The sequence below is a fragment of the Odontesthes bonariensis genome, chromosome 3 (assembly GCF_027942865.1).
Source record: "Odontesthes bonariensis isolate fOdoBon6 chromosome 3, fOdoBon6.hap1, whole genome shotgun sequence".
Classification (NCBI taxonomy): Eukaryota; Metazoa; Chordata; class Actinopteri; order Atheriniformes; family Atherinopsidae; genus Odontesthes; species Odontesthes bonariensis.
Window position 1 is genome coordinate 39,129,177 of NC_134508.1, and position 16,130 is coordinate 39,145,306.

General features: G+C 38.6%; 1 protein-coding gene across 1 annotated transcript in view; it reads right to left on the reverse strand.

The window, feature by feature from the left end:
• Nucleotides 1–6,046: 6,046 nt before the first annotated feature.
• The window catches only part of LOC142377549 (serine/threonine-protein kinase 4-like), a 33,554-nt gene continuing 23,470 nt past the window's right edge, over nucleotides 6,047–16,130 (reverse strand). Inside the window, exon 11 of the mRNA XM_075461780.1 lies at nucleotides 6,047–9,614. Coding sequence (XP_075317895.1) covers nucleotides 9,456–9,614 — 159 coding nt within the window. The 3' untranslated portion in view covers nucleotides 6,047–9,455. The remainder of the gene's footprint in view (nucleotides 9,615–16,130) is intronic.

Genomic DNA, 16,130 nt, shown 5'->3' on the forward strand with positions numbered 1-16,130 from the left:
AACCAGTGAGGAGTGGAGCAGGTCCCAAGGAGAAGAGAAAGCCAGTTGTTAAGCAGGTTCGTAGACAAAAGGAAATGTTAAGGGGTGCAAAAGCAGAGGCTCAGGCTAAGCAAGGACGGTGGTTGAATTGGGAAGGTGTAGAGAAGAGGAAACTTAGTTGGAAAGAGCTGTGGAGTATGGACGAAAGGAGTTTTAGACTTTTGATGGGGGCAACATATGATGTGTTGCCAACTCCCCAGAACCTAAAACTCGGGGTAAATGGAGACCCGTTATGTTCGTTATGTTCAGGTACTGCAACTTTAAGGCATATTTTGTCAGGTTGTAAGGTTAGTCCGTCACAAGGCCGGTATACATGGCGACATGACCAAGTATTAAGAAGTTTAGCTGCAGGTATTGAAGATAAACAAAGGCAGGTAAACTTAGGAGGGTCCAAGGTACAGAGAGTTGCAATTCAGTTTGTTCAAGAGGGGGAGAAAGTTAAAAAGACGATAAGGAGGCAAGGCAGCTTGGAGGATGCTTGTGATTGGGAGATGCAGGTAGATTTAGGAAATAAGCTTGTTGTTCCCCAGGAAATAGCCTCTACAAATCTAAGGCCTGATATAGTCTTGTGGTCTAGGAGTAGAATGAGAGTAAAAAGCTTAGGTATGTGGAGTTGGGGGCAGAAGCAGAGCAACGAGGATGGAAAGTTAGAATCTGTCCAGTGGAAGTAGGATGTAGAGGATTTGTTGCAAAGTCTGTTGTCTCATTGTTGAGGTAGCTGGGTGTAAGTGGACAGAGTGTGAGGAAAATAGTGAAGGAAGTGTCAGATAAGGCAGTAAAGTCCAGTCAGTAGATTTGGATAAGAAGAAGCAATAACAGCTGGGGCCCATCAGGGGCAGCACTAAGGGAAAACAGACTCTTTGAAGAAGCAAAGAAGAAATTTCAGGATATTGAAGTGGAGGGTGTGGCCCATGTGAGCCTTTTGAAACCAGGCTGCTATTTTGGGTGAGTTGGCTTGTATGGCTTTGTATTTGCTGGCATTTTTAGGGATTTTAGGACTGTTTAGGTGAGTTTGTCTGCTGAATCTGCTCCTGCCTCCACCTTTGGCACCCTCTATACTTTCATTCCCCCCTACCCGAACCAGGGTTTGAATCCCATTCCTACTTATCTTTACCTCTTCTATTTCTACCCCCTACCCGAACCAGGGTTTGCATCCCCACTCCGCTGTGACTGGTGTGCAGTTGGTGAGAGGCTGAGGTAGCTTGTGGTGAAAAAAAAAAAGAAAGAAAAAAAGATGGTTGTTGTGGTGTGAGGAGCAGTGATGGCTGGCATTAGGGGTGTGACTCTGGGAAGCCAGTGGTCATTGTTTTATCAAAGCAAAAACTTACCAAATGTGCTCTCCTGTTCTGAGAGTTTTACTCACTTTGTGATCTGTGTTCCAGTTTAACCAGGGCCACCTCTGGTGGAATCCACAGACTGTGTGGGTAGTTCATGTAACTTTGGAGGTTGCTATTCAGAATTCTCAAAACTCTTGCAAACTTGAGTAAACTGGCCTGTCAGGTATCTTTTAGCTCACAGAGTTGACTGTCCTACCTCCAAACTGTTGTTCTGGAAGAAAAGCAGGTAGAAACCTTTGTGAGTCTCAACAGGAAGAATTACATTATAATTGTTCTGCAGCTCAGTTTGGGTTTCATGTAATGGAGCCTTGAGTCTTCCGGCAGGCAGTACAGAGGAGAAAAATAATGAAGCCGACACAGTAAAGCTCGACCATGATCAGTGGGAGCCAAAAGCTCTGTCATCTTTCAGACAACGCAAAGACAAAGGGAAGCTTTCTTTATAATCACCTGAAGAGCCTCGGTATGATGTTCCCGTTTAATCTAAAATCAAATTAAAAAAAAAGAAAAGCATAAAGTTTTCATTAAGACCAGCTGTAAAGTTATAATTAATGCATGCTAAATTTGTTGACCAGTATCTACTTTAACATTTTTTTGGGGGGGGGCTTTTATGCCTTTAATGGACAGGATAATTGAAGAGAGACAGGAAGCAGGGGCAGAGAGAGGGGGAATGACATGCAGCAAAGGACCATCCGATGCGGGACTCGAATCGGGGCCAGCTGCAGTGATGACTGTAGCCTCTGTACATGGGGTGCCTGCTTAACCCACTACGCCACCAACCACCCCTACTTCAACATTTTTTAAATTTTAATTCAATCTTTGCTTTAATGAAAATTAATTGTAAATACCTGGCTTTTTGACTTTGGTGTGATTCTGTCTCTATGGATGAGTGCTACTCTGTTAGTCCACTTGGGTCCAGACTGAAATATTTCTACTATTACAGAATAGATTGCCATCAACTTTGCCATCAAAACATTCCTGGTCCTAAAGCCACTGTGAGTTTATTCACCAATCTGCATTTCAGTGTTAATCCTTGCAGCGGGCCTGCGTCATCACAGTCAGCTCTCTCTTTATGAGGGACACGTGACATGTCATAACAAATAAATAGAAAACTACTTCACCTGTGCATCTGAGAAGAGCTTCTCTACATCCACCTCCAGCAACTAAACACAACACCTACGAACACAACTGAACCACATCTAACAGATGTAAAACACTCACTTTGACACACCACACCAAGACCTGTGTTTAATTTTGTGATGAAGATTTCCAGCTTTGTCTCAGACTGGTCAACGCACAGTTCTGGTCTGAGAATTTACATGCACTCAGAATGTCATTCATGTCAGTAATATCGGGCTTTCAGTGACCTTATTTACCTGTTATTTACCTTTTTCTGTAGCAGAATGAATGTAAAACCAACATCTGTAAAGTTTCCATGAAATATTTACATAAGTACAATGTGCTTCTGCACATATAAACAGAGGCACAATCACTACAAGCCCCAGACTGCAGCACGAGTCTTCATTGTGCAGTCCTACCAGGACACCCAAACAGCTCCAAAGCATGATGCTACCACCACCATGACAAACACTTTACCTTTTACTCATTCAAACAAACCTCTGGTCATTGTGGTCAAGCAATCATCTGACTGTAAAACTCTCCTCCAGAAGGCATTTTCTTTGCCAGCTGTAAGCTTTAGCCAAGTTTGAAATTAGTTTTTGGAGGAGGTGAAAACAGCAGACCAAAGCAAAGTGAAACTTCTTGAAATAACGTGCCAAGTGACACGACCCAACTCAGCCAGTGGAGGGAACATAAACATGTGTCAAGATGGTGGATTTGGAGTTAAAAGTGTTTATTATAAAGCTAAGGAAACCAAAATCTAAGGGAGTCAGACAATTAAGACAGGAGGTGCAACTCAAACCAACAAAGAAACAAAACAAAAGAAATCTTTCACAATATTTGAGGGACTTGTCTAATTGCTGAAAGTAAAACAACCTCTTTAAACTAAACTGACTATCCCAAACTAAAACACACAAAGGAGAAGCACCACCAAATTCAAACTAAGTATAAGACTAAAGCAAAAAGTGTCTAACTTAGCCTCACAGGCTGTTCAGGGCTTTAGCGTCTGCAAAACACAAGCTTTTACAGATGGGCCCACAGAGACTCAACAAAATCACAACACTCAAACCTCTCAGGGGGTACAAAGGGGGGCAAGCTGCATGGAGGGAGGCTGCACCGCTTCCTCCAAGGCCGAGGGCCGTAGCACAAAGATAACTGAAAACCTTTTTTCTTTAACTTGTGATTTTGGAATTTGTAGCTATTTTTAATCTCATCATTCCTCTCGCAGTCAAACAGGCTCTTTTTATATCTGCACAGAAAAGCTACCAGAAACAACAGGAAGTTAAAAGACATTTTTAAAAATGTCAGCATACCTGAATTAATGATTTAAGATGGAATTTTTTTTTTTGACTTTCTGTTGATCTCAGAAAACACAAATAAAAAGACATTTGTGAACCAACTGTTTTATTTTAGTTTAAAGATGCATGTTGTACAATTCTGCCTCTGGGAAACAAAAAACATTAAGGAAACCTTTAAAGTGCAAATCTGACTTGACATTTATGAGTGCGATGAACATGTACAAACCTCCAAATGTGGTTTATGGTCTGCATTCAGTTTTGTATAATTTGGTGATCCCTTGATTTAAAAGGCCTAAAACTGTCCTGTACATTGGTCATTTGTGTGAGTGGAAGGACTGCATATGCATGTTAACTGGATAAAGCTTCTGAGAAAGCTTTTACATATTACCATGGCAACTTTAATGCGTCATGGCACATCTGTCAAAATTATAGCTATATAGTAACTAAGTTACTGCACTCCTTCCCTTTAAATGAGAACAATAGCAGGTGATTGCACCTCTGCAAAGTTGTTTTAGCAGAGAAAGACTTGACCTGAGGAGTTTTACCACTTCAAATTGTTATGCTTTTTATGTGATTTATGCTCTCTGGGATTCAGTTAAAGTTTCTGTCAGGTGCTCTGATCAGACAGCTAAAGGACCTCAATGATGCATGAAGATACTCCTTACTGAATTATGACTCAGATGCTAAATTAATCAGCATAATGAGTTGTTCCCCATCAATATCAGGACAGCTTTAAAAAATTGATCTCAAACTAAATTCTCTAGGACACACTATTCATCCTCTCTGTCATCCACACAAATTCCTCTTTATTTGGGTTTAGAGAAGCACAACACACACACACACACACACACACACACACACACACACACACACAGAGCGAAGGAGACAGATCAGATTCGTAGCCGGCTGATTAAAAATTAATTTCAGCTATTTTGGAAGACAGAACTCTAAACATTGAGGGGAAACAAGAAGCCCTGCCTCAAAGGTTTCAGTGTTTGTGATGGGTCTGCTCGGACAAGAAAAGGCTTTTAGAATGTCAAGTCGACAGCAAGCTCAGTCGCTCTGTCCTCTGCACAGAGCTGATGATGAAGGGAGAGCCCGAGGAGGAACAACTACAACAGACATGTAGGAACATACTGACATGTGCACACACAGAAATACAAAAAAAGCATTGCTAGTTTAACTGAAACTTATGTCTGTACTATGTAACGATTACAACTCATTAGCTATCTCGTTTTGGCCTCAGTTTGGGCCCTGAATACAGTTTTGTTTTTGGGGGGGGGTTAAGTTATGTTGCAGTTGACTGTAGTTAACTCTTAAATGAAAAATCAGGCACAAAATCTCTGCATTACAAACAGTGTTTCTCTCTACAATGCAGCAGCTCTAAAGCTGCTGGTTCTGACTGAAAACTGAAAAAACATTGAAGAAAAAACGTTTATTATTAAAAGCCAGTTTTAAATCATTTTAAAACGAGTGAACAATAGACGAGCAGTGAACTATTGTTCGTCACAATAGTTTTGAGAAAATGACTCAAATTGGAAATGATGCAGTTGTACTCACAGAATAACCCACATTTTGTGGGACGTTATTGGAATAACATCCACGTGTTTTTGGCTAAGAACGAACATCTGAGGCTTTTCTGTGGATCAAACATGTATTGTTTTCGGGCTGCAAAAGATTCATGGGATATATTCAGCTTTAGGAAACACAATATTTGTTAGTGGGATACATTCATTGTTGCATTTTATATGCTTTAAAATTGTTAACATGGGACAAAAAGGCTGAATGTGGAGAATTTATCACCTGATATCAGATTTTTGCGAAGACGTGAAAAGTGTGACAAAGAAAGAATTTTACACAAGAATAAAAGGAGGCAATTTAAATGTGTTATTATGTGAAGTATTCAAACAGACCTTGTATATTTTTGCAATCCACACTTCAACTCCATTTAAGAGAAACTTCAGTTTTTTGGTCAAAGTATTTAAAGATCACTTTACCTCAACAAACTCCAACTTTAAAACGCTGCAGAGGAAGGATTGCATCTATAACAGAAGAGCATGCTTAAAATGAGTAACTTTACTCATCCATGTCTTTACAATCGTACTTCTGCTCTTACTCATGTTGAAGACTTAAACATTTCCCACACCTGTGGTTTTAAATTGGCAGCTGGAGAAAAAAAATGTGTATTCTAATAAATAAAAGAACGCACTAAATAATAAACTGTACTGACAAGAACACAAAATGGAGACAAGCTGCTTGTTTCCTATATTCTTTATTAGAGAAGCAAACAAATGAAATACACAAACCAAATACCAGCGATCACACATATGCTTGACTTGCACTGCATACTGTACTTTAAGACAGATACACCTCAGAGTGAAGGGTAAACTCAGATCCCGACATGCTGATAGGACATACAAGAGGCGAAGCAGCAACAACTTCTTAAAGGCAAAATAAGGCTGACATACACTACTGTGTACGTTTATGTGCTTTATTTGTTCACTTTTACAAGTATCACAGTTTCCTGTGACTGTTAACGACATTCCATGTTTTATTGTTACGATATTTCCCAACTTCCAAGACTGAGCTGAGATACAACTGCGCATTTTATAAAACCAGTACAAAAAAAGATGAAAAGTTGGGTAGAAAAAAAAAGGGGGACTTAAAAGAAACACAGGAGAGGTAACAATTCAGGAAATATGTATCCATACACTCCATGTGTTTCTGTAGGATTTATACTTCGTAATTAATAGTAATTCATCCAAATTATTTATGGAAATAAATCAAGTCATAGTCAGCCCAAAGAAATTCTAATTTTAAGCACAAACTAAAACTTTATTGCTACTTAAAGTTTTGTAGGAAACAGTTATGTGTAGAGCTACAGATACCTGCTGAGGTTTGTGTGGACCTCATTAGTCACATGTCTTTACGCCACACTGCTGTTAAAAGCTCAGACAGCTGTGGAAATGATCTAGAAGTCACATTTTTAAATAAGGCGGCAGACAGCAAAAAGTGGTTCACGCTATACCTGATTCCAAATCAGAAGTTTGACTTCCGTCTGTTCTCCAGTGATTCCGACTTAATTCCTGACAGCAGCAGAGTAATGACACCGTCAGCACCTAACAGATCATGCATCTAATTCAATAACAATAAGGCTCCATTATTTTCAATATTTGCCTTTTTTCTACGGCATCACTCAAGATAACAACACACACACAGAAACCCAGTGCATTCGGAGATAAATGGATGATGCAGAAAGAAAAATCCCTTAAGCTTTGCTTGTCACACAGATCTGAAAATGATCTGTGCTCATGAGCTGTCGTGTTACAGAAATCCCGGACTCCACGGATTCATTTATTACAGCATTCTGTTATAAGCCATGCGGTTTCTCTCCTTCATCACACACCCATTCTGACTCGTCATCAATTTATAACTGCTCGAAACCTAAAGCGATAACTAATCAAAAGTGTCTCAGTTTGAGATGGAACACTTCGGTACATCAGTTGAAACACACAAGCCTCATATATACAGACGTGTTACTGAACTATCTACAGTAGTTTCTCATCACCGCTGTCATTATTTTACACCCCTGAGGAGTTTTATGACCTGAGAAGCTCGTTTTCTCTTTGACACAGTGATCAGCTGTCTCCAGTCTGCCTGTGTCACCACTAGACCTACGTAAAAAAATAGGCATTGTCCCTTTTTATGCTTTGTGCTAAATGAAAACCAGATATGTCAGAAGCGCTGGAAAACACGAGCGACCGAGGCGCTTTGAGGAATGTTTGAAGTAAAGTTGGATCGGACCTGGGTCACCGCTGTGCCAGGTCAAAAATATAAATCCAGGAAGTAAAAAGCTTTGTTGAATCTCTTCCGTAAATCCAGGTCTTTTTTTTTTTTTTTTTTTTTAAAGCTTGCTTGGGAAGAGAAACATATGCTGGACACCGAATGAAAAAATTTAAAAAATACTCCAAATCAAACACTTTGAAGGGCACACATGGTTAAAAGAAGGCAAAACTGATAAAAAGTCATTGAATTCCCTTAAAAACATTTAGATACATTCAACAATCAGATTAAAATTCTAACTATGAACTCCAAATTACGTGTATATAACACATTCAAACCCACGTCTGTATTCTAAGACCAGCGGATCCCAAACCTTTTGCTATTTAATGCGGCCGTGTTTTTTATTGAGAACAAATCAAGTTGACCAAAAAGTAACTAAGTTGAAAAAAAACAAGGGGAAACACTTCACTTTGCTTCCATCTCTCCACATCTAACATTTTACACACTAAAATGATGTAAGAGTAAATAAATCTGGTGTTTCTCCTCCTGATGGGTCTGTAAAACACATAGAGTAAAATAATTTAGTAATGACAGATTAGTAAAAGTAAGAATTGTTGACAAATGGCGTAAAAAAAATGCCCTTAAATACTGATAAGAGTGCTACATAAAGTTTTAAGTAGCAAATTAGATTCTGTCATTATTGATCATCTAACGCCCCTTCAGATTTATCTTTAGGGCCACAGGTTGGGAAAACCTCTGTGAAGCAACACCTGATCAGAACACAAACAGAAAATTCAGACACAGTTACACAAGAACTAAATTTTCACCTCGTCTACTGCACTGCAATCTATGCATCGTAAACGTTTCTCTGTAATAAGTCCTGTTGAGAATTTGGTTTAAATCAGACCATTTGGATGCAAAAGGTTAAAGATAACGACATCATAATCATATAAAATGAAGTAGCATCCCCCCACAGGGTCATTGAGGTGCTCTAAAAACATCTTTCTGCCTCTTTACCAAGCTGTTTCTGCAATTTGTCTCATTGTAGAAGCAGGACTTGATCTTTTTCTCTTTTTTCTAAGTTGGAAGAGTTTTCGATGTGCCACGACAACAAAGACGACATTCAGCACTAAGTTTATGCAAAAATCAAAAGAAAAAGCTCAGAGCAGCGCTTCTGTCACGTGGCAGATCAAGTGAAAGATAAAAATGAATCCTGCCGCCTCTGCTTCAACATTCAGTGGGACTGGTTGTAAAGGCCTGGCCTCACACCCTTTTTAAACCTAATGAAAATATCAAAGCTGCGTCTGAGGAGGCCGTCCTGTGCTTGTGTGTGCTTTGTCCTCCAAAAAGCGCTGGTTGATCCTCTTCTAGATTTTAACAGTCTGGAGAGGAAACACTGGAAAGTTTAGCAGCATTGTAGTTTTTCAACAATGACAGAAAACACTTAAGCAAAGACAAGTACCAAAGAAGAAGAATCTGCAGTTTCAGTGAGACTGTACCAAACAAACCGTGTTTAAGACAAACGTTTGCCAGCTGGAGAAAAGCAGAAAGAAACTCGCAGATCCAGATCAGCAAAAATTAAACTTTCCTCAATCGTCATTTCCTAATTTGTTAAAACTAGAAATGCAAATACAAAATTACACCTCACATCAAATAGACAATAACACAGAGCTCTTTGGAGGTTCTTCTAAATATCAAGTTCCAAGTCAGCAGTTTGACATCCAAAGTGAGAATGACTACACATGTTCAGATAGTTCTGTAAATGTTACATCCAGCAGGATGATGCCATGGTCGGGCTGATGAATTTTCAGCACGCTGCGGTATGAAAACATGAGATGAAACATCCTGTTGCCGTACTGTAACGAGCTCCACAGATTCCTTCTCAGAAGTTCTGCTGCCGTCGCTTCTTGGCCTCAATGGCGTCAAGGATGGGCTGTCGCTTGGCCTGGTACCGCTGACGGATCTCCTCGATCTCCTGCGCCATCTGAGGGTCCAAAGAGGCCAGTCTCATCCTCAGCTCCTCCACCGACCAAGTACTCACCTGCACAAATAGACCAAGAACTGTGAAGACTGTTATTCTTCAGTCATTTATCTGCGTCAAACAAACCGTCCACAGTTGGCTCATTTTTGTCATAATCAATGTTGCCCAAGTCAGTGTTGACAAGGTGCAATGTAACCATATAGCATATAAAAGCTATTTGGGTACATAAATATACCCAAATTCCTTTAATATCCTTACATTTCCTGAGCAGACTGCTTGTTTTCCTGTACTATAACCCAGAAAACAGCAAATGTTTTATCTATTTTATTTGAAAAGAAACCAATTGCATGGAAATAAGTGTTTAAATAGTTCTAAATAACAGTCCTATATTTAATTCATGCATATGTTTCCTCTCAACCTTGTTATATAAAAAGTTATTTGGTTTATGGCCAATGTGCTTCCAAGATAAACTGGAGGTAATTTAATTTGTTACATCTATTTATCTAATCCAAATCTAATTAAACAGCTAATTAATATCGTATTAACTTGTGACTGTCACAAAGGTGCACAAAGCTTTCAAAACTTTCAAAAGTTTTTTAAGTCTAAAAAGAAAGGAGTTTTCAGACGAGGGACAAATATTAAAATCACTTTTCATCATAATGCAGTTCATCAAAGGTTAAAAACACTCAAAGTCACACTGGTCATCATAAGCTTGTGGAGTGTGTGTCAGAGCTGCTGTGCTGGACTGCATTAGACTTGCAGGCGTGTTACAATGTGGCAGCAACTTCTTTAACAAACTAGTCTAAAGGAAAGTAACAATATATTCAATATTTTTGTAAATGCACACAGTTCATTATCGCAGTTATCTCAATATTAAAACAACACAACTGAATGTGAAAACTCTTGTTTCTTTGATACATGGTGTTATAAAAGTTTCACTCTGCAGGCGCCCAAACTGCTGCTGTAACGAACAGAGCTAAAACTCGACTCTGCCGCTGTTGATGATGCTCATAGCGAAGTCGCTTTAATGTTTCACATTGTTTACAAGTTTAAAAATGACAAGCTCTCATTTTCAAGATATTAACGTAGGCTTTTAAACCCTTGTGAAAGATCAACTCACTTTAAAATTAGACTTTAAGGTGTAAACAGTGTCTGGTTTCAGAACTTTATAATTACTTCTCTTCTGTTGTTAAAATGTTCTGCAGTTAAAAGATTTGATAACATCAAGCTCAAAGATCAACTAGTAACAAGTCCATTAACAGACAGTCAAGAAAATCTTTCCTATAAGCTAAAAATATCTCACACATGACAACAGTAACCAAGGTGTGTGATAACTGTCTATTTTAGTGGCTTTTAAAGGCCACATCTACTGACATTTATCCAATCTCTTTCTCCCTCTCTGTTGTAGGTTTCTGATAGGGACCTGAAGCCGGCTTTAGCTTTTCCCCAGGGGGTTTCCCCTCTTAGCTTTTACCAGCAGCACAACGCTCTCAAGCTATTTATTACACACAATCAATACGGCTAAAATAACACCGGCGTCCCAGTCCACTGCTCGGATAACCGTGAGCAGAGGACGGGAGGTCCGGCTTGGATTGCTGATTGTTTTTTTCTCTGATCAAACTTTTAATATTTGAATTAGAGCCATCAAGAAAAGAGATATTATCACAATAACTTTTTTCTAAAGAGTATGTTTGTCTTCTTCTTTTTTTTTGGCAACTGGATTAAACTAAAAATACGAGGTGTTAAACTTTTATAAAGATAGACAAATTCAATTTCATAATGTTTATATTACCAAAATGTTTTTCTAATATTGTAATTATTGTTACTACAGTTATATTGTGGCACCTTTAGTTCGAACTCTAATTCACAAATAATGTGTAAAAGTGCAAAAATAATAATAATAAATAGCTAAATGTTTGTAAAGAACAGTCAAAGTCCAGATAAAATCCAGTCTATCGACCAAATGATTCGCTGACTAACTGTTTGTTAACCGGCGCAGTAAGGACGGTAACACTTTCTACAACAAGCAATTAAATGATCAATTATTTAAATCAATTATTCTTTTGCCAGAAGTCTTTTAAATTCAGAGTGTTTGATGATATCATGCTATTGTTGCTGTTACATGCCATTTACATGCAAAATAAGTGACAAACCAAGAAAACTACCAAAATTTGGGGAAATACTCCTTTAAATAGATGTGACGCATGATATCCATTTATGTTTTGATATGTTACTCTGAGTGGCACCTAGAGAAACTTCCTCTGACCAAGTAGCAACTGTTGGTGCGGGATGTAAAGGCCTAGCTCCACTTTCAAAATCACATATCAGACCATGTTCTTTTCATCAAAACTTTAACGGTCTAAAAACTAAGTCATGTTTAGGTTTCTCAACTCTTTACCATATGTGTTGAGAGATTATGTGGGACCTTTCATTGTGGTCCGTTTTTAATGTACACCCTGTAATTGTATCTTCTGCCAGGGTCTGCAGTCTGCTTGAGGTTTCTTCTAAAGAAAGATGTGAGGAGGATGGAAAAAGGCAGCAGGAGGGACTAGTGTAGAGAAAAAATAAATCAAGAGCAAAGAATAAAAATAGACTTGCAAAGACAAAATATAGAGAAAAGTAGTGTGGACAACTGTGAGGGAAGTCATGGATTATGTAGGTTAGTGCTTGCCAACCATATGCTCTACTGTCACATCGCTGAATTTGCTAAAGCTGATAGATAAAATGGTAAACAAATGGGACGGGGCTGCTGCTAAATATGCCTAAAATACCGTATAAAATTACAGCACTTCTTAATATGATGGTAAAGAGGGATTATTTGCTAAGACATGTAGGCATGCGTTTCAAGTATATGAGATGTAGGTAACCAGAGACACGCTGCACAGTTGTATTAAAGAAAAAAGAAAAAAAGAGGATATGTAAACATCAAAGTGATGGCGTTTGCGACCTGTCAAAATGACAATATGCAGTAACTGCCGTAATGGAGAGTCGACAGAGCTAAAATTAAACATGGCCAGTATGAAACTGTCAACAAACTGCTTCAGTGAATTATTTATTTTTGGGATTTTTTAAATCCTCACATCTGTAAGTCTAATAGAACAATAAATCCCACCAAGTGGGATTTATGTCATCAAGTAAAGCTCATTTGATCTCCCTCTAACTGGCTCACAGTGCATAAAACACAGATCTTATTTTTCACTTCTGCTGTCCTTATGTCTTGACATGCAGACTCCATCGATATGTTTCTGCAACTACAGGCCTCAAAAGGGAATCTTAAGCTTTTTAAAGAAATTACTAAATCCAAAAGATGTCAAGCATGTGCAAAATGTCCAGTCTCTTCTTCAATACCAATGTGTCAGGTAGATTATCTGCTTGAACTACCCCCTACCTCATTAATATTACTGGGTGTTTCATGGTGCAGTAACACACGTGGACACACACTCACTTGGATACAGTCCCCTCCAAAAGTATTGGAACAGCAAGGCAAATTCCCTTGTTTTTGTTGTTCACTGAAGACATTTGGGTTTAAGATCAGAAGATGAGAATCAGACAAGTGTTCAGAATGTCAGCTTTTATTTCCTGGTATTTACATCTAGATGTGTTAAACAACTCAGGACATACCACCCTTTGTTTGAACCCACACATTTTTCAAGTGAGCAAAACTATTGGAACATGTGACTGACAGGTGTTTCTTGTTGACCTGGTGTTGCCTTTAAGGTTGATTGTTCAAACATTAAATAGCTCTGCATGTTTAAACCTATAAAGACTGAATTTCTTGTTAAAGAGGATAAACCAACATGAAGACCAGAGAGCTGTCTATGGGAGAAAAGCAAGCCATTTTGAAGCTGAGAAAAGAAGGAAAATCAATCAGAGCCATTGGACAAACAGTGGGCATAGCAAGCACAACAATTTGGAATGTCCTGAAAAAGAAAGAAACTACTGGTGTACTGAGCAACAGACGTCGAACAGGTCGGCCAAGGAAAACAACAGTAGTTGATGACAGAAATATTGTGAGAGCTGTGAAGAAAAACCCCAAAACATCAGTAAGTGACATCACCAACGACTTCCACAGTGCAGGGGTGAAGGTATCACAATCCACTGTTCGAAGAAGACTCCGAGAGCAGAAATATAGAGGCCATACCACAAGATGCACACCACTCATCAGCAGTAAGAATCGGAAGGCCAGATTGAAATTTGCAAAGAAGTACAGAGATGAGCAGCAAAAGTTCTGGAACACAATCTTATGGACTGATGAGACCAAGATTAATCTCTACCAAAGTGATGGAAAGGCCAAAGTGTGGAGAAAGAAAGGAACTGCTTATGATCCTGAAGCATGGTGGAGGTAATGTCATGGCTTGGGCATGCATGGCCGCTTCTGGAACAGGCTCATTAATATTTATTGATGATGTAACTGATGATGGTAGCAGCAGAATGAATTCCGAAGTGTATAGAAACATTTTGTCTGCCAATTTATGGAGAAATGCATCCAAACTAATCGGGAGGAATTTTATCATGCAGTAGGACAATGACCCAAAGCACACTACCAATAAAACAAAGGACTTCCTCAGGGGGAAAAAGTGGAAGGTTTTAGACTGGCCAAGTCAATTACCTGACCTTAACCCGATAGAACATGCATTTCACCTCCTGAAGAGGAGACTGAAGGGGGAAACCCCCCGAAACAAACAAGAACTGAAAGAAGCTGCGGTAAAAGCCTGGAATAGCATCACAAAGGAAGAATGTAACAGTTTGGTGATGTCGATGGGTCGCAGGCTTGAGTCAGTTATTGCAATCAAGGGTTATGCCACCAAATATTAAATGTTATTTACTTTAAGATTATTTGTTCCTTTACTTTTGCTCACCTAAAAAATGCTGTGGTGTAATACAAATGGTGATATATCCTAAGTTGTTTAACGCATCTAGATGTAAATACCAGGAAATAAAAGCTGACATTCTGAACTCTTGTCTCATACTCATCATTTGATCTTAAACCCAAATGTCTTCAGTGAACAACAAAAACAAGGAAATTTGCCTTGCTGTTCCAATACTTTTGGAGGGGACTGTATACTGTAAACAAACACACATGCCAGATCAGTGTTAATCTTAAAACATTTTTAATCCCCAGTTTGTGCCCTTAAATTTAAGTCTGTCGTTCAGTAGCACCTTTTCTTGTCCTGCATGTAGTATGAAGTGTTATTCCTAAGAAATATGGCTTTTGTTTTCTGAATGTTTCCGGTACTGAGAGCAGGAACTACAACGTCTGAGCTTATCGTGTTACGGTCTTTAACAATTTGGCCCTGGGGGTCCATTTAATGCCGACTTTCTGTACCCAGTCGTGACAGAGCGATGATCCTCCCACTGAAGATGCAATTTGAGTGACTATTATAGAGTCTGCCTGTAGGTTATACGATTTAATAACTGAAGGGAAAGCAGCATGTGTGTTAAAGACAAGAGATGAAGAGCAAAACTAGCATCAAGCAGAGGTTACCTTTAGTTCTTTAATGCAAACATACAACAACATACTCAAATAGCCGCTTCAAAGTTAAGTTTTTTATTATTCAAGCTCAATTTAACCACTGCAAATACTAATTTCAATTATATCATTATTCTAGTTTTTTTTTTTTCATAACTACAACTATAAAGCACTCTGACAACAGCTGTTTGAAATACAAATACTTTGTTCCCAATAGTCTTTGCAGAGGATGAGTGAGAAGTGGTACGCTCTGAGTAAAGCTGAAAGGCAGCTGTGTAATCTAGTGCGAGAGATCATCTCATATTTAAAAGGTCAGATATTTAATTATTAATCTAAGCAGCTGTAGCTTGTCCTGTGTAAATGTCTCTGACAAACACCTCTGCATAAGCAGAGTGGGTGACAAACTCTGGACATAATATAGGAATGTGTAGACATAAATAGGTGCGTTCAACACATTGCAAAGCTCCACATTTAAATGACTAAAAGTCATCCCTTGCTATTCTTGGATCAACAAAATAAATAATTAACAGATGTGGGGATAATTTGATCAGATATAAAATTTGTGTAACTAAAGTAGACAGTGAGAGAACAAGCAATCAAAATGCCGCCATAGTTCAAAATGAATAAATAAATAATAAGAGAGGAAGCATAAGCCGACTCAGTTACGCATGAAAAACACCAGTAAGACCCTGTGTGACTAAATGCAAAATGATGTGGACACAGCCTGAGTTGGGTCAGGACAGGTAACAGTTACTCTGAGATGGGATTTTCCATTTTTACTGCGTTAGTGGTAGTTTCAAAAGGCTGCCGCTAAACTTTCCCGTTATCCTACAAGTAGAGGTCAGTAGAGTGTTGTTAAGTCTGAAAATATCACGATATACATTATATAAAATATACCATAAGTTTATAGTTAAAAAAGCTAATACTCATGGCTTTGCCTATTTGCCTCGGCTTGCAATGAGTTAATAAATCAAATAAGCAGCTCATTATTTGAGTCCAAATTAGCCGGTTGAAAGGGAATATACAAATATACATCATTGTGATGTCATCAAATCCAGGAGTTTTAGGTGTTTTACTCGGATTATTACAGCTTCTGCAGCAGCTTT